Source organism: Rana temporaria, chromosome 11, assembly GCF_905171775.1.
Source record: "Rana temporaria chromosome 11, aRanTem1.1, whole genome shotgun sequence".
NCBI lineage: Eukaryota > Metazoa > Chordata > Amphibia > Anura > Ranidae > Rana > Rana temporaria.
In genome coordinates, this window is record NC_053499.1 from 120,854,792 (window position 1) to 120,874,554 (window position 19,763).

At 44.0% G+C, this 19,763-nt stretch overlaps 1 protein-coding gene across 2 annotated transcripts in view; it reads right to left on the minus strand.

The window, feature by feature from the left end:
• TAF6L (TATA-box binding protein associated factor 6 like) overlaps window positions 1-15,478 on the minus strand; it is a 34,304-nt gene extending 18,826 nt beyond the window's left edge. Inside the window, exons 1-7 of one of the 2 annotated variants that reach the window (XM_040328984.1) lie at window positions 15,367-15,478; window positions 12,518-12,671; window positions 9,223-9,309; window positions 4,466-4,616; window positions 4,320-4,370; window positions 4,151-4,245; window positions 1,763-1,837 (exon numbers count right to left, since the gene is read on the minus strand). In XM_040328984.1, the coding sequence (XP_040184918.1) occupies window positions 1,763-1,837; window positions 4,151-4,245; window positions 4,320-4,370; window positions 4,466-4,616; window positions 9,223-9,309; window positions 12,518-12,664 (606 nt within the window). In that variant the 5' untranslated portion in view covers window positions 12,665-12,671; window positions 15,367-15,478. Of the gene's footprint in view, window positions 1-1,762; window positions 1,838-4,150; window positions 4,246-4,319; window positions 4,371-4,465; window positions 4,617-9,222; window positions 9,310-12,517; window positions 12,672-15,141; window positions 15,306-15,366 lie in introns of those variants that run through there. The other variant, XM_040328983.1, reaches the window with a different exon arrangement.
• Between the last annotated feature and the right edge of the window lie 4,285 nt (window positions 15,479-19,763).

Sequence of the window (19,763 nt, forward strand, 5' to 3'; positions counted from 1 at the left end):
CACAGAATCAGTTTCCAATAGATAGGGAAGATCCGACATGTGTAAGGGACTTACACTGTCGGATCTTAGGATGCAGTACCGCGGCTGCCGCTGGGGGCATTTCTCGTCGAAATGCCGCTTCGGATATGCAAATTAGCACTTACGGAGATCCACAAAGCTTTTACGCTTCGTTTTTTTCTCCGTAAGTATTAGTTTGCAAACGCAAAATTAAGGCTGCTTTTACAAGGCCTAAACTGTTTACACCTTGTAAAAGTAGACCCTTCTATCCCGCGTCGCCGTCTTTTTTTTTTTCATATTTTTTTTTTCCCGCCGCAACTCGTATTTTTTTTTTTTTACGCCCGTTGCGATTCTCAAAACCCAGCGCAACGTAAAACCGCGCAAAGCACGTCGGGAAAATGACGTCGTGAGCATGCGCAGTACGTCCGGCGCGGGAACGCGCCCAATTTAAATGCGACTCGCCCAATTTGAATAGGAACGCCTTGCGCCGGCCGGATTTAAGTTACACAGCCGAAAATTTCTAGGTAAGTGCTTTGTGGATCGGGCACTTAGGTAGAAATTTTGCGGCAGTGTAACTTAAATGGGAATATTTAAGTTACGGCGGCTGGCTGTGGATCTGGCCCTTGGTTACTAGGTTTAATGCCTGGGTCACACTTATGCATTTTTTAGAGCGTTTTCAGTTTTGCAGAGGACCACTACAGTCCATTTAACATGGTTTCCGATGGGTCAGGTTCACATCTGTGCATTTTATGGAAAGAGCCAGGGACTTTGCTCTGGTTTTTGGTTCCATAGACTTCAATGAATCAAAAATGTGTATTGAAAAAACACAAAATGCACCTGGAACATGCAAACTGCAACCTGCATAGGTGTGAACCAGGCCTAACGCTGGTTCACACTGGAGCATTTTGACATGCGATTGCGCTTCAATGGCACCGTCCTAATTGGTACGACGCCGCATCTGCGGCGCTGCACTGATTTCAAAAAGTTTCTGTACTACTTTATGCGATTTCAGGCTGCGATTTACATTGACATATGTGCAGAAACCGATGTCTCTGAAATCACAGCTGAAATCAGGACTGACATGCGGGAGTGAAATCGTGCGAGTTCAGGGGCTTCATTTCCCGCAGCTCAGTGTGAACCTGGGCTAAAAGTATTTTCCTATGAGGCTTCACCCCTGCTTACTTAGCTCTACATTAACAGCTGTGTCTGCATTTGTTTTCTTTTTTAGGCTTCCACTTATTTTCACCTGGTGATCTGGCCAATAAGTCTGTTTTTCAAAAGAACGAGTTCTCTTGCAGATGTAGCAGTTAGAGGGACGATACAAGCCATTTATCACTGGCAGGGATACTTACAATGATCCCCTTTATTTATGTAAAATCTTTATACCAAAAGCAAAAAAATAAAATAAAAAATTGAAGTAATTTGAAAAATTGGAATTTGAAGTAACAATCATATTTCCAAATGCCACTGCAAATGTGAGTCACACCTCTCCAATCATCAGATCTAAATTTTGAATGATCGTTATAGGAGTTTCCACAAAAGCAAAATGTAAAATATTAATCGACCCTCATCTTTCAAGGAACTGAAGATGTACCTTCTGTGATGCAGTACACAGTTCAGGACCTCTATGACGGCATCTAAATTGATGCTTTTTAGAGGGAAACAAGGTGTTTATACATCTTATATAGGTCCTGGATATTAATATATATTATTTTGCCCAGCCCTCCATTTACTGACACACAAATGTGAATTGCAATACACTTACCCCACTCACAACATATACAAAATAGGGCAACAGGGCTGCAATCTTTGGGTTAGTCTGTAAATCCTGAAGAGCCACCTGGATAGTAATGAAGCACAAAAATAGAATACATTAGGAGTAGCAAAAATACACAACAGAAATGCCTGCATATTTGTTAACAGTCTGGTTTAGGGCAAATTCCAATGCAATCAAAATGCATAAAAAAAAAGGAGCACAGGACAGACAAATCCATCTAGCTCTACCAACAAAAAAAGGAAATAAATAAATAGACCACCTCCTAGGGCGCTAGCGGTAAAATTAACGCAACACTGCAGGCGTTTTAACAGCCTTTTTCCAGCATGGACAATTTCAGTCCTGCTGTTGTAGATGCTCTTTTTTTTGCTTGCATGTTTACATTTTTGGGGGATCATGTAACTTTTGTACAGCTCAGAGTGGATTATAGGTGCTATTCAGGCGGTTTTACAGCTCTTTCAATTTATTTCAATGAAGAGGGGCGTTTGAGCGTTTTTTTTCAGCGCCCAAAAGCTGCTCCAAAGATGCTGCTTGCAGGACTTTTCTCAACGCCCCGCCAGCGCAACGCCTCAGTGTGAAAGGGTTCATTGAGAGCGTTTTATGAGCGGTTTAAGAACGCTATTTTTAAACGCTAAAATGCTGTAAAAATGCTCCAGTGTCAAAGGGGTCTAAAGGTTTAATAATGTTTTTAAGTAACAAACATGTCATAGTTGCCTGCTCTGTGCAGTGGTTTTGCACAGAGAAACCCTGATCCTCCTCTTGTCAGGTCGTCCGCCAGTGCTCCTGGCTTCTCCTCTTCTCTGAGGGCCCGCATAGCAAGCTGCTTTCTATGGGGGCACCCATGCATGCTCCCTCCCGAGCCCCACTCCGTGTGGCCATAAGACACACAGAACAGGGCACGGCCCTGCCCCCTCGTCCCGCTGCTGTCCCTAAACCAATGAGGAGGCAGAGAGTTGGGACAGCAGCTGCTCTCGTGCACATCACTAGATTGAGCTCAGGTGAGTATTAGGGGGGGTTGCAAAAAGAGATGCAGACTGAAGATTTAATTTATCAATTGAATCCATTTCCCTAATGTGGGGGTGGTGCACTAAATTTCAATTAACTTTCTAGCATAAAAATGTACAGGAAGCAGAATAGTGTTTTAGAATAAATATATTCTGGGTGATCTATCATCTATCAGTATACCTAAGAGGCTTACAAAATGTTATATATATTCGAGATTATCCAACACTTGATAAAGTAATGCCTAGTACACACGTTTTTTCCGACGGATAAAAAACTGACAATTTTCCCTACAGAATTCCACTCAGCCTGCCTTGCATACACATGCTCAGACAAAAGTCTGCCTGTCCAAAGTGCGGTGACGTACAACGGCACTATAAAAGGGGAAGTTCTATTCCAACGGCGCCACCCTTTGGGCTGCTTTTGCTGATCCTCGTGTTAGTAAAAGTTTGGTGAGAGACGATTCGCGCTTTTCATGCGCTGCATTAAACAATGCAATAATGCAATGCAATAATTTGCAGCGTGACGAATGTGATATCTCCATTATGAACGCTAGTTTTACCAGAAAGAGCACTCCCGTCTCATACTCGATTCTGAGCATGTGCTTTTTTTGCCCGTTGGAAAACCATACAGACGGTTCCCCCGGCAGGATGAAAAAAAAAAAAAAAAGAGATCCTGCTCTCTTTTTGTCCGGTGGTTTTCCAGTCAGAAAAACTGCGATGGAGCATACACACGGCTGGAATACCCCCGTAGAAAAGCTCTCATAGCAGTTTTCCCGTCTGAAAAAACAGTCGTGTGCATGAGGCAAAAGTCTGTGAACCTGGACTGGAAGGATCCAAGTCATGTAGAGAAGAGTATGGATGTTTAATATGCATGCTGAAAATACTGCTGTCTGTTCTTGACTCCTGACACTTGATGGTTACTATTTGAGAAAATTATAGACGCATTATATTTATCCACACACCAACATGGGTTATGCTTTGTATTTTGTAATTTTTTTTTATGAAAACGTATTGAAAGTAAAAATACTGCTGTGTAAATAAATTGACAATGCTTCTTTCCATTCTGGATCTGTAGTATATTTGTACTTGGTTATGAGTTTCTCTAACTTGGTGTCGGATTTTCCCACAACAGCCTGTGTCATCACACAATTCCCCTCAGAAAATCTGATCGTGTGTATGAGGCTTTACAGAGAAACTATAATGGCTTTGGACTGTTTCTTTCTACATACAGAAGCCATCCAAAAAGTGCAGGGAGTAAGTGGGATAAGTCACTGCTTGGATTCAATCAGTTCTGTGTAAATTTTAGAGTGAGCTTCTGAGGATTGTAAACAGTTCCTTCAGTAAAAGCAGCCAATGATAGATTTGTTTTTCTCACCTTCATGAGATGTAAATCATCCCCCAGCACTGCTCTTGTCACACGCTGGTAATATTTTAGTAGGTCATCTGTCAGTAAAGAGACTGCAGCTGGAACTGGAGGGAGGAAATATAAATTAGCATCCAGAAATATAGAAAGCATGTGCAGGGCAATACATAAAAAGACTTACCTGTACCCTGAGGCTCCAGGTTTCCTTTACCATCCAGGTAAGAGACATGGACTGAAAAAAAAAGGGGGGGGGGAGATTAGCCCAATAAATAATAAGTAACATAAATAATTCACCTCTTAGTAACTCAATAAATAAAAATGTCATACCCCTCACCGCAGTCTCAGCCGTCCCTTTGGGAATGTTTGTGGCCAAGGCCAGTTCCACTAGATTGATATCTCGGTCCTCTGCACAATGACAATCACCATCTCTGACACTTCGAAATGAAACTGGATCAGGTGATCCATGGCCATACACAGGCTGAAAGAAATATTAAAGTTTAACTCAGGCCGGGTTCACACTGGTACAACAAATGCTCCGACATTAGGAGCTCATGTCGCATGAAAATCAATGTTTCCCTATGAGCCGTCTTAACCACTTAACGACCGCCGCATGTACATATACGTCCACAGAATGGCACGTACAGGCAGATGGGCGTACCCGTACGTCCCTGCCTTTCCGCGGGTCGGGGGTCCGATCGGGACCCCCCCCCCCCCGGTATACATGCGGCGGTCGGAAATCGTCTGGGAGCAATCCGGGATGAGGGGGCGGCTATTCGTTTCTAGCCACCCCCTCGGGATCAGTCCCCGGAGCTGAAGAACGGGGAGAGCCCTATGTAAACACGGCTTCCCCGTGCTTCACTGTGGCGGCTGCATCGAATGTGTCATCCCTTTTATAGGGAGACACAATCGATGACGTCATTCCTACAGCCACACCCCCCCCCCCCCCACAGTTGTAAACACACACTAGGTGAAACATAACTCCTTCAGCGCCCCCTGTGGTTAACTCCCAAACTGCAACTGTCAGTTTCACAATAAAGAATGCAATTTAAATGCATTTTTTGCTGTGAAAATGACAATGGTCCCAAAAATGTGTCAAAATTGTCCGAAGTGTCCGCCATAATGTCGCAGTCACGAAAAAAATCGCTGATTGCCGACAGTAGTAAAAAAAAAAAATATATATATGCAATAAAACTATCCCCTATTTTGTAAACGCTATACATTTTGCGCAAACCAACCGATAAACGCTTATTGCGATTTTTTTTTACCAAAAATATGTAGAAAAATACGTATCGGCCTAAACTGAGGAAAAAAAATGTTTTTTTTATATATTTTTGGGGGATATTTATTATAGAAAAAAGTAAAAAATATTGAATTTTTTTCAAAACTGTCGCTCTATTTTTGTTTATAGCGCAAAAAATAAAAACCGCAGAGGTGATCAAATACCACCTAAAGAAAGCTCTATTTGTGGGAAAAAAAAAGGACGGCAATTTTGTATGGGAGCCACGTCGCACAATTGTCTGTTAAAGCGACACAGTGCCGAATCGCAAAACCTGGCCTGGGCCTTTAGCTGCATTTTGGTCCCGGGCTTAAGTGGTTAATTGGTCCGACACAAGTCGATCCGACTTTGAAAAAAGTTCCTGCACTACTTTGGTCCGATATTGATCCTACTTCAGCCCATTGAATATCATTGAAATCGGATCTAAGTAGGATCCTTGTCCTTACCATCCGACTTGTGGCATCCGACATGTGATTACAGCAGCAGGAAAAGGAATTTATCTCACCCTGGGATTGTTTTGATTGGTCAATAAACAAGTCAGACTATCACAAAGTCGGAGCAAAGTAGTATCCCGTTCATGAAAGTCGGATGGATGTAGGACCAATGTAAGACTGATGTCGCAGAGCAAAGTAGGATGAAAGTTGTATGACTGTCGCGTCCTTCCAGTGTGAACCCAGCCTAAAAGTATTCAGCTTTTTTCTTCTAAGTTATTATCAAGTTTGGCCGTTCTCAATACAATGCTTCCTAACTGACACTGAACCAATTATGGTGACCTGGCTGTAAAATGTCTAGCAAGATTGACAGTACATGCAACAAATTTACGTAACTCAGAGGGGACTGAAATATTTTCTGCATCCTTCCATGTCATATGTTTTGTCTAATGTAATGTAGATCTCATCCGTCTATTACCCCTTTTTCGATAAATAAATACCCTTCCTTCTACTTTGATACTCATTTACTACCAGAGTAACTTCCCTTTAAAGTCCCACAAGAGGAAAAAACTCCCCTTTCTATCTGAAACATTTTCAGGTCTTTATGATTGCAAAATAACTTTTGTTTATTCCCTGCACTATTTATATGAACTATGATTTATATGTGGCGTTGAAGTCATCGGATTTATTGTATTCACATTTTTTCCTCAATATATCTTTTTTGGGGCTGTACAGCACAGGTTGGCCCACCCACTGCAGCAATAACAGCTTCAACTCTTCTGGGAAGGCTGTCCACAAAGTTTAGGAGTGTGTCTATGGGTAGTGGAGACTGCGAGCCAGGCCTTCTCATTCCAACATCAGTGCCTGACCTCACAAATGCGCTTCCGGAAAAATGGTCAAACATTCCCATAGACACACTCACTAAAACTTGTGGACAGTCTTCCCAGAAAAGTTGAAACTGTTAATAGCAACAAAGGGTGGGCCAACTCGATATTGAACCCTACAGACTAACACTGGGATACCATTAAAGTTCATGTGATGGAAAGGCAGGCGTCCCAATACATTTGGTAATATAGTGTATGTTTTAAGGTTGAATGTTTTGTACACATACAGGCCCGGATTCAGATACAATTGCGTATCTATCGGCGGGCGTAACGTATCTCAGATACATTACGTCGCCGTAACTTAGGGCGCAAGTTCTGTATTCAGAAAGAACTTGCGCCCTAAGTTACGGCGGCGTAGTGTAAATGTGTCGGCGTAAGCCCGCCTAATTCAAATGTGGATGATGTGGGCGTGTTATACTTAAATTACTTGTGACCCCACGTATTTGACGTTTTTTTACGAAGGGCGCATGCGCCGGCCGTGAACGTTTCCAAGTGTGCATGCTCCAAATTACGCCGCAAACTGTCAATGCTTTCGACGTGAACGTAACTTACGTACAGCCCTATTCGCAAACAACTTGCATAAACGGCGTAAAAAACAAACGCTGTTCGTGTGTTTCCGACGTCCATACCCAACATGACTTACCCCTGCTTTATGAGGGGTAACTTTACGCCGGAAAAAGCCTTACGAAAACGACGTAAAAAAATACGCCGGACGTACGTTTCTGAATCGGCGGATCTACCCAATTTGCATATTCCTCGCGTAAATCTACGGAAGCGCCACATAGCGGCCAGCGTAAATATGCAGCCTAAGATACGACGGTGTAAGAGACTTACGCCGGTCGGATCTTAGGGAAATCTATGCGTAACTGATTTCAGGCGCATAGATACGACCCTGCACACTCAGAGTTACGACGGCTTATCCGGAGATACGCCGTCGTAACTCGTCTCTGAATCCGGGCCACAGTGTTTTAAGTGCATCTTAGGCAAACTAGCTGTAAGCAGCGAACTGCAAGTAGTAGTGTTTGAACTACACTTTCCAAAGTAAGGTAATCAAAAACTGTAGTCTGTGGGAAGCAAGGATACTTTCCCCATGTCTTGGGGATAGGGGACAGAGCTCCTGGACATGGTGTGTGTCTGAGGGGGCCTGGGCAGGGCAATACTGTTGCAGCCTAGGCATGGTGTGGTACTACTGCCAGTGCTGCCACTGTAGGAGCCCAGCTCAGACTGAAATACAAGGTGATGAAGCATCCAATGGTGGATATGTTAGGGTAACAGTTAAATGATGTGTAAATCCGATAATTAAAAATGCATTAAAGGTTTAAAATAGTGATGTCTTTAATAATGGTATTTTCAATATTTTAAACCTTCAGCTTTCATGAAAATTACACTTGGTGATCCTGCCATGAAGGCCCCTTTTCAGGTACTTCCTGTGTGGGTGACCAAAGCTCTCTCCCCGTCTCCCAACTGAGTTTCTGTGCTGTCACACTGGCCAAAGATAGAGACTACAATTGGCTGTTACATTACACAAGCATTGCCCACTGTTGTCGCCACCATGAAACCCACCCTGTGAAATGCAGCCATTGCTGACGTACATGGACGCAAACATGAAGTGGCTGCAAAGAGGCTGCTAGAGATCAGCAACTCTGAGATTCAACAGATAATGTTAAAAGGGAAAATTAGCATTTTATCTAAAAAACAGAAATTGCTCATAACAAGCTAAATGACATTCATTTAGGGTTTCCATCCATTTAAATAGGGTAAAGTTGTTTTTAAATCTTACCAAGCGAGCGTTTCGGAATTCAAGCAATTATATTTTAAAAATTCTGACTCGCTTCGGGAGTGTTGTCTTGCAAAACCAGCAGGATTCAAGCATTAGCGGTGTGCAGCTTCGCATTTGGCCGAAGGTGCGGGGGTGGCAGTGACACTGAGCCGTTCGTAAATACTTGGAAACGCTCCGTTTCCGAGTGCATCTAAATATTTCTGAGTCTATCCTGCGCCCCCCCCCACACCTCTGGCCACATGTGGCATTGTATGCAATAGAAGTCAATGTGGAACGAATTATCTTCGTTTCCATTGACTTCTATGGGGAAACTCGCTTTGATATACGAGCACTTTGTATTACAAGCATTCTCCTGGAACGGATTATGCTCGTAATCCAAGGTTCCACTGTATGTGTTAATTTGAGGTGTTTAGGTAATAAGTTTAAGTGGTAGTGATAGATAAGAATTCAAGGACATTTGGGGAAAACACTTTATTTTGAGCTTGTTGTCAGAGGTAAATACTCTACAATAAGCTACTGGCACCACCGTACAGCAACCTGAAGCTCATCAAAAACTTGTTCAGGGGCACATAATTGGCAGGAACACGTCTTATAATAAAGGACTGCAGGCGGGCAGGAATTGAGATATGAGGCACAGTTAAGCTCACTGGCAGACCTGTATCAAGAGTATGAAGGAGTCTTTACTAAGAAAGTCATAGTTAACAATAACATACCTCAACATTGCTCCAGCGAAGAGCCCGGTTAAAGTCCTCTACAGTCAGTCTTCTACGCCTAGAGTGCCTGAGCGACTGAGCACTAAACTGAGAGACAAAAAGTGAGAACATTATGTACAAAAGTGCAATAAAGACATTTCTACAACTGGGGGACTGATTATTGGGGCCTCATGCACATTGGATGTTTTTACAGCTGTGGAATTTGGCTTCAGGCGTTTTTTTCTGCAGCCAGTAAACTCCCCGGCATGTTATCCTACGTGTTCTTGCACACATACGCTGTTATCAGTGGTTTTTGGCTGGGGCATTTGCTGGCTGCAATTTTTTTTTAGAACTAGTGGGATTGAAAGCGGGGTTCCACCCGCAATTTTTTATTTCTTATTTTAAAAGTCAGCAGCTACAAACACTGTAGCTGCTGACTTTTAATAAGGCACCCGAGATGTCACCCCCCCCCGAGGCCAATACCTCAATCCTGGCAGGTCCCGGCACCGCCATCCTCACTAATGTAAACAGGCAGTGGAGCCCGGCAGCTTTACTGCCTGTTTCCTACTGCGCATGCGCGAGTCTGGCGGCGATTTGTGAATGGGCGGCTGCTTTCTGGGATACACACAATTCCCAGAAGGCAGTGCGCCCCATTCACCAGAAGACACCGGGAGGAGGACAAGGAAGAAGACCTGCCGCAGACTAGGAAGAGGCAGATTAGGAACATCCGCATAGCAACCGGCATTTCTGGTAAGTAACAAAAAAATGTTTTTTATTATTTTCATTTTTTTTTGCAGGATTTTTATGTATTTTTAATTGTTAGGGTGGAACTCTACTTTAAGGCCTCATGCACACTGGACATAATAAAAATGGCAGTAGCGTTAGCTGTAGAAAGCTGTACACTGAGTTTTGCAGTGTTTTTTTTTTTTTTACCAAATCTAAAAAACGCAGAATAGCCGCGGTTTTAAGCTTTCTTTCAGAGTTGGAGCGTTTTTACAGCTAAAAACCTCCTCTTAAAACCTTTTTTTTTCCCCCAGGCAGAAAACACCCCTGCCAAAAAAATGATGATGACAGCCTATGTGTGTCAAAGATGTCAAAGATGAATGACTTGTATAGCGCTACTCATGCGAACTGAATCGCCTCTGGGCGCTTTTTTCCAGCCAGTGTCTGCTTGGCTGGTGCGGTCATTTTACCCCGTAGGATCGTGACAGGCTTGGGACACACAGTCATACACACAGATATACATATATATACTGGGCCAATTTGGACAAGATCCAATTTACCTACCAGCATGTCTTTGGAGTGTGGGAGGAAACCGGAGTTCCCGGAGGAAACCCACGCAGGCACAGGGAGAACATGCAAACTCCAGGCAGATGGTGTCGTGGACACATAGGATAACATGCTGGGGAGTTTACTGGCTCCAGCAAAAAAAAAAGCCCACTAACTCTGATAGAAGCTTAAAGCGGAGCTCCACCCTATAGTGGAACTTCCGCTCATCGGAAATCTCCCCCCCCCCCCGTCCGGTGTCACATTTGACACCTTCCAGGTATTTTCACCCACTTCCGGGAGTCCTCTCTGCGGATAGTACGTCACTTCCCGCCCCCGCCCGTTGTGTTCTGGGAAACACTCGGCTCCCAGAATACAACGGGAACCAGTGAGGGTGGCGCTGCGCGAGTCCCCTAACATTAAAAGTCAGCAGCTACAGTATTTGTAGCTGCTGGCTTTTAAAAAAAAAAATTCCGGCGGAGATACGCTTTAACCACTTTTTGACGTCCGTACGACTTTATACGGCCGCAGTCTGGATTTTAATTTCTGGGAGGCCATCTATATACGGCCTCCAGCCACTGGGGGGTGCGCGAGCGCCGCCGCATCACTGAGGTGCAGATTCGCGTGCCTGGCGGCCGCGATGTCCGCCAGGCTCCCGCGATCTGCGGTTACAGAGACAAGGTCGTGCATCTGTGTGTGTAAACACACAGATCCATGTCCTGTCAGGGAGAGAGGAGACCGATCTGTGTCCCTTGTACATAGTCCCTCCCCCAGTCAGTTAGAAACACTATACAGGGTACACAGTCGCTTATTGTGATTTTTTTATTTTTTTTCACCAACAATATGTAGAAGAATACGTATCGGCCTAAACTGAGAAAAAAAAAAAAAAAATGTAAAAAAAAATTGGGATATTTATTATAGCAACAAGTAAAAAATATTGAATTTTTTTTCAAAATTGTCGCTCTTTTTTTGTTTATAGCGCAAAAAATAAAAACCGCAGAGGTGATCAAATACCACCAAAAGAAAGCTCTACTTGTGGGGGGAAAAAAAGGATGTCAATTTTGTTTGGGAGCCACGTCGCACGACCGCGCAATTGTCAGTTAAAGTGATGCAGTGCCGGAAGCGGAAATTTCACCTGGGCAGGAGGGGGGTATATGTGCCCAGTAAGCAAGTGGTTAAAGGGGTTGTAAAGGTACATTTTTTTCCCAAATAGCTTCCTTTACCATAGTGCAGTCCTCCTTCACTTACCTCATCCTTCCATTTTGATTTTAAATGACCTTATTTCTTCTGAAAAAAAACTCACTTCCTGTTCTTCTGTCTGTAACTCCACACAGTAATGCAAGGCTTTCTCCCTGGTGTGGAGTGTCATGCTCGCCCCCTCCCTTGGACTACAGGAGAGTCAGGACGCCCACTAACACACAGCTCCTTTCTCTATCTGCAACATAGAGAGCGTCCTGACTCTCTTGTAGTCCAAGGGAGGGGGTGAGCACGACACTCCACACCAGGGAGAAAGCCTTGCATTACTGTGTGTAGTTACAGACAGAAGAGTCTGAAGTGAGGTTTTCTCAGAAGAAATAAAAACATTTAAAAGCAAAAATGAAAGGATGAGGTAAGTTAAGGAGGACTGCACTAAGGTAAAGGAAGCTATTTAGGAAAAAAATACCTTTAAAAACCCCTTTAAAAAAAAAATATATATATATGAAAACTTGGCTATTCAGCGTTTGAGCCATAAGCTTATGTAAGTCTTACACAACAGCTTAAAAAATGCTGCGAAACTCATTCTACAGCTTTGTACAGGTAATGCTACTGGCGTTTTTATAACATCCAGCATGCATGAGGCCTAAAGCACAACTAGTAAATGTATTGGGAATAGCAACAATTAACATAAAAATACATGCACATCAGTGTTACACATAATACAATATTCCAATGTGCACAGGTACTCTCAATAAGAAATAAGACTCTCTCTTATATTTCTCAAGCAAGGACTTGCCATTGCTGTGTAGCGGATTATTCATAAGATGCCATGTCTGACAAGCTCTAAATGTACCTGAGTGATTTCCCGCAGCCTGTAACACACATCCTCTGCCAGTAATGCAGCAACCTCATCGGTGATCTCTAGACCCACACTTTCTGCAGTCAGACGAACCGAGTCCTGACACAGCTCCACATAGCGCCGATCCTCCGTGTGAGACATCCCGGGACTAAAACAATAGGGACATTGTTTATTTACACTTAGACAGTATGAGGAGTAGACAGGAGCACACAGAATCTGGGGCAGCTGTGTATAGCAACCAATCAGCTTTTATTGTCAAAGCTTAAAGCGGGGTCCCGGTCATAAAAAAATGTGGTCAGTTAACTTGAAATACACTTAACATAACATTAAATATACTAATATATCGCCTTGTCTTGTTTGCTGCTCGTTATTCTGTGGCCGTTGCCATTCAATGTGTGGGCATCCAAAGCCCAGAACATTTTACTTCCCTTCGTGGCGTGCGCAGTAGAGCGCCGGTTGTTTAGGCCATCGTCATGACAACGGGGGGCGTCGGAGGAACGTCCCGCCCCGTTGTTATGACAACGTAGATAACAGAGGAGCGCACAGTCTCCTGGGAAATTATGACACTCATTTCCCAGGAGTCTGTGCGGCTTAGGTGGAAGAGGAGAAAGACCGCGGTCCAGGAAGAGGGCAGATTAGGAATTCTGCATAGCAACAGGGATTTCCAGGCATGTAAAAAAAAAAAAAAAAAAAAAAATCAGAACTTGTTTAATCATATTTAAAGTAAGCTAGTGAAGTATATTTTTATTTTAGGGTGGAGCTCCGCTTTAAAGCAGAACTACACTGCATGTGAGCAACACAAACCAAAAATGCTATTTAACCCTTTCATGCCTAAGCCTATTTTTTGTTGCTTACAAAAGTTAAAAATACGTATTTTTTGCTATAAAAGTCACTTAAAACCCCCAAACATTTAAATATATATTTTAGCAGAGACCCTAGAGAATAAAATGGTGATCACTATAATATTTTGTCACACCGTATTTATGCAGCGGTCTTTCAGATGCACTTTTTACAGGGGTTGATTTACTAAAGCCAAGTAGAGCAATCTGTAAAAACAGTTGCTCCAGGAATAAGTAAATGAGCAGAAGCTCTGCTGACTTCAATAATCCAATCGCGTGCAAGCAAAAATGCATTTTTTTTATTTTTTTACTTTCCTTGGATATTCTTTGTAAAGTGAAGCTTTACCTCATTTACTAAGCTCTGGAGCAACTGCTCTTGCAGAGAAACTGTAACTTTACAAAGTGGGCAGTCTATTTGCCTTTAGTAAATCAACCCCATGCAGGGATATGCAATTAGCGGACCTCCAGCTGTTGCAAAACTACAAGTCCCATCATGCTTCTGACTCTGGTGTCATGCTTGTGGCTGTCAGAGTCTTGCTATGCCTCATGGGAATTGTAGTTCTGCAACAGCTGGAGGTCCGCTAATTGCATATCCCCACGGCATAGAGTCACTTTGTGTACACCAAACAGTTTGGCTCACCCAGATATTACCTAGTAAAAACAGCAATGACATCACCGTGCTGTACATAGCCCATGGGTGCTCAACCTGTGGCTAAGGATCAAGGATGAGCTCCGGCGTGTTCGCACAGCCCACGCGCAGAGCCCGCCAGGAAGTGTGCACGGCGCTGTGCTAATCACAGCCAGGGAGACATTGTCCCGATGCTCGGCTGCAGGTATCGTGAAATGTCTCCCTGGCTGTTATTAGCGCAGAGCCGGGCTCACTTCCTGGCGCTCCATGCGAACACGCCGGAGCTCATCCTTACTAAGGATGAGCTCCGGCGTGTTCGCACAGCCCACGTGCAGAGCCCGCCAGGAAGTCGGCACTGCGCTAATCACAGGCAGCGAGACATTTCCTGATCTCTGAAGCCGAGCATCGGGACAATGGGGTTTATTTACTAAAGGCAAATCCACTTTGCACCACAAGTGCACTGCAAGTGCAGTCGTTGTAGATCTGAGGGGACATGCAAGGAAAATAAAAAAACAGCATTTTTGCTTCTACATGATTGGATAAGAAAATTAGCAGAGCCTCCCCTCATTTCAGATCTTCCCCCAAAGCGACTGCACTTCCAAGTGCACTTGTAGTGCAAAGTGGATTGCCTTTAGTAAATCAACCCCAATGTCTCACTAGCTGTGATTATCGCAGCGCAAGTGCTGACTTCCTGTCGGGCTCTGCACGTGGGCAGTGCGAACCCGCCAGAGCTCATCCTTACCTGTGGCCCTCAAGCTGTTTCAGAACTACAAGTCCCATCATGCCTCTGCCTTTTGGAGTCTCGCTTGTAACTGTCAGTGGCTTGCAATGCCTCATGGGATTTGTAGTTCTGCAGGTTGAGCACCCACGATGTAGCCTGTGCAGAGAGCTGTGGGCGTGGCTGAGCAGGCTCCACCCACTACAGGCTACCTGCAGAAACTACAGGAGGGGGGGGTGGAGCCAAGACCAGTCACCCTGCACAAGTACAGAGCGTCTGTATAGCCAATCTTCACATTACTGCACAGATCTGGAAGCAATTTACAAAGCACACCAAGACTCCAGTAAGAAAACACGTGATCAATGGATTTAGACAGCAGTAGCTGATTACAGAGTGGAATGACTGTGTCCTTTCTACGGATAGGAGGAGGTACCTATACACAGCCTGTCCCGGGGTAATAGCAGTCCGCTCTCCCATTGTACACACTGTACTAGACTACGGACCATTCCCATTTGCCTCTCTCTGACGTCACGACGTACTCCTCTCCCAACAAGCACTGCGCTCACGTACGTCGCTCCGAAGCCTCTGCCGTAAAGCAGTGCGCAGGCTTCTATCTAATGACCGCAGATAACTTAACGAAAATGAAGGAGAAACTCACCGAGCGACCCCCTCTCCTCACCGACTACGGAGCTCGTATTCCCCGCCGCCTCACAGCTCAGCCGTCCAATCAGCGGGGCGTACACATCGCTGATTGGCCAACGTCTCGTCACTCAGCTCGCTCCATATAGTCATGTGATCAGAGGGCGGGGTTCAGGCTGTGTGCCTGGCTCGGATTGGTGGAGATACACGTGCGGCGTGTGTAGCGCATATCTAACTCCTGATTGGACGTGGCTCTAGTTGTGGAAGTTGCCCCAGTCTGTGTTTGGTGGGATCGATGTCCTTTTCAACAAAACAATCAAGTTGGAAATCAACTGAGCAAGACGTAAATGGCATGGCCGAGCAATCAGTGACAGTGGTGGTCACAGGCAACCCTAGTTGATCGATTGTGACATAAAACATATATAAAAAAAAAAAATAGTGCCCTGTGGGACATGTTTATTAACCACTGCCATACCGGGCACTTATACACCTTACCGCCCAGACCGATTTTTAGCTTTCAGCGCTGTTGCACTTTGAATGACAATTGCACGGTCATGTAACACTGTACCAAAACTAAATTTGTATCATTTTGTACCCACAAATAGAGCTTTCTCTTGGTGGTATTTGATCACCTCTGGGATTTTTATTTTCTGCAAAAAAAAAAATTAAATGACCGAAAATTTAGAAAAAAGTTTTTGTTTCTGTTATAAAACATTGTAAATAAGTACATTTTCTCCTTCACTGATTGGCACTGATGGGGTGGCATTGATGGGCACCAATAAGCAGCACAGATGGGCACCAATAAGCAGCACAGATGGGCGGCACTATCGTATGTGTTGTACTAATGGATGCCAATCAGTGCCAAACAATGCCTGCCAATAAGTGATGCCCATTGTGGGCACTGATTGTAATCCATTGTCATCCCTGGTGGTCTAGGGTGGCATACCCATGTTTCTCGTTTTGCATCCCTGGTGGTCTAGTGGGCATCCTCAGGGGGGCTGTGCTGATAATCGATCAGCACAAACCCCCCCTGTCAGAGGAGCAGCCGATCGGCTCTACTCGCATCTGACAGATGCAAGTGAGGAAAAGCCGATTACCGGCTTTTCCTGTTTACATCGTGATCAGCCATGATTGGACACGGCTGATCACGTGGTAAAGAGACTCTTTACCTAGATCGGTGTTGCGGGGTGTAAGACTGACACCCTGCAACAACGATCGCCGCGATGCTGCGCGCCCCTGGGGGCGTGCAGCAGCTCAATATCCTGAGGACATCATATGACGTCCACTCAGGATATTGAAACCACTTTGCCGCCGTCAATCTGTCATTGGAGGGCGGCAAGTGGTTAACCACTTCAGCCCCAGACCATTTAGGTGGCCAAAGACCAGAGCACTTTTTGCAATTCGGCACTGCGTCGCTTTAATTGACAATTATGCGGTCGTGCAACGTGGCTTCCAAACAAAATTGACTTTTTTTCCCCCGCAAATAGCTTATTTTGGTTGGTATTTGATCATCTCTGCGGTTTTTATGCTAAACAAAAAAAAGAGCAACAATTTTGAAAAAAAAAAAAAAAAAGCAATATTTTTTACTATAATACCCCCCCCCCCCCCCCCCCAAAAATTTTTTTTATATATATATATATATATATATATATATATATATATATAGTTTTTCTTCAGTTTAGGCCGATACGTATACTACTTATTTTTGGTAAAAAAAAAAATTGTTCTGCCACTAAATAGAGATTTCTGGTGACCAGATGTCACCAGTCATCTCTATGACCGGAGGCCCGGGGGCGTTGACGTTATGACATCACGCCCGGGTACCCAGAAGTAAACGGAGCCACAATCGCGGCTGTCAGCATGCGATCGGCAAATTTTTTCTCACCATCTCATGCTTTCCGGCCTGGAGGAGAGATGTGGGGTCTCCATAAACAGGACCTGTCACAATATATTCCTATTACAAAGGATGTTAACATTCCTTGCAATAGGAATAAAAGTAAAAAAAAAAAAGTTTAAAATGCCCCTGTCCCCGGTAGCTCGCATTTAAAAGCGAAAACACACCAAGTCCCGCCCACATATGTAAATGCCATTCAAACCACACGTGAGGTATCGCTATGTGCATTAGAGCAGTGTTTCTCAACTCCAGTCCTCAAGGCGCCCCAACAGGTCATATTTTCAGGCTTTCCATTATTTTGCACAGGTGATTTGATCAGTTTCACTGCCTTAGTAATTACCACGGCTGTTTCATCTGAGGGAAATCCTGAAAACATGACCTGTTGGGGCGCCTTGAGGACTGGAGTTGAGAAACACTGCATTAGAGCACCAGCAACAATGCCAACACTAGACCTCCTCTGCAACTCTAAACTGGTAACCTGTAAAAAAAATTAAAATTAAGCATCAAGTACGGCACCATTCCATGAGCGTGACATGTTAGGTAACCATTTACTTGGCGTAATATAATTTTTCACACTGTTTTTTTTTTTTAATTCATTAAATTTTTTTTTTTTTTTTTTAAACTAGCCGCTGACTTATTAGGGCACTTCAATTAGCCAATCGGGTGCTGCAGAAACATTGGAAAAAAACAAACAAAAAAAATGCAAAGCTACTGTTATTTTCTAGTATGCATGAGGCCTTTATCTCACCCCGTCTCCCCAGCTGCACACATTAACTTTATCACTCCATTGGAGGCCCATGTGACAAGGGTTGTCCGATTACCTTTAATTGAAGTGCAGCTACACAACTACCTGCTCTGTGCAGTGATTTTGCACAGAGCAGCCCCAATCCTCCTCTTCCCCACCAACACTCCTATTAAGTGCCCCCAGAGTAAGCAGCTTGCTCTGGGGGCTCCTGCTGTGAGTCTATTCATAGATTGACTGTTGGCCCCACCCACTGAAGGCGATAGACAGCAGACGCTGTCTCACCCATGAGGAAAGAGTCCCTGGAGAGCCAAGGTTTTTCATGCACATCGCTGGATTGAGGGGCTTTAGAGCCACTTTAACCAGGGGCTTCCTGGCCTAGGCCAAAAGGGGTCATATACTATCAGTCTCTTTACAGGCATGCTTGTCATCTGGAGGGCCTCAGCTAAGCAAAAAATCTCCTGCCCAAGCCAAGAAAATTAGATTTCAGGAAGTGAAATGCTAGGAGTAATTTTCAAACCGATTTCTCAAAATAAAAGCATGGAGACATGGACAGGCAGGCGACTTGGCTTTGATTAAAAACAAATTAGAGCTTTAGTTTGTGGTGCCCAGATACAGTTTAATTCCACTTTAACAATGTAGAATTGAAGCTAGCCACCATCCTTTTACAATGTCTTCTTGGAGTGACAATGCAGATAGTGTAGTGCAAGACATGAGGGGGGTGACAAAAACCAAACACCCCACCTTACACCAAAGTCTATTACTCCCTTTATGACCAGGCCATTTTTGCAATACAGCACTGTCGCTTTAAACCAACAATTGCATGGTTGTGGGATGCTGTACCCAAACAAAATTGGTGCCATTTGATCTGTGGTAAAATACACATAATATATATTTTTTTTACACCACACACACAGTTTAGGCTGATATTTTTTTCATTTTTTTTTTAATCACAATAAGCATATTGGTTTGCACAAAAGTTAAGTCTACAAACCAGGGGATAGATTTATGGCACTTTAATTTTTACTAGCAATGGTTGTGATCTGCGATTTTTAGCAGTACTGCAACAGACAGATTTGACACTTTTGAGACCATTGACATTTATACAGGGATCAGAGCTAAAAATAGCCAGATTACTGTATAAATTTAAGTTGCAGGAAAGGGGTTAACACTAGGGGGTGATCAAGGGGTAAATAAGTGTCCTAGGCAGTGCTTTTAACCAATGGGACTGCGCTGATTTCAATCCGTCCAGGCTAGCCAATCAACGGCCAGGCTGGGAACCGAAGACTATCACATGACACGCGTGGGACTTTCGGGGGGGGGGTGATAAATTACTGCAATTTATACAGTAATCTGGCTATTTTTAGCTCTGATCCCTGTATAAATGTCAATCTGTCTGTTGCAGTCCTGCTAAAAATTGCAGATCACAACCATTGCTAGTAAAAAAAAATTTAAGTGCCATAAATCTATCCCCTGGTTTGTAGACCTAACTTTTGTGCAAACCAATGGCGCTGCTGTCAATCACAGCTAAGCCTGCAGCTGTATCACGGGAGCGCGCTTGCAAAAGCTTTTCACCATGCTCGCTCGCATTAAGGTAGAAAGCTTTTGCGGGGAGGAGACGAGACAGCCGCCGAGGGACCCCAGAAGACAGGGTTAGGGGACACTCTGTGCAAAACGAGCTGCACAGTGGAGGCAAGTATAACATTTTTTTTTTTTAAACAAAGGCAGAAGACTTAAATAGATCGAAAGTTGAAAAACAAAAAAAATGACTGAAGGTCCG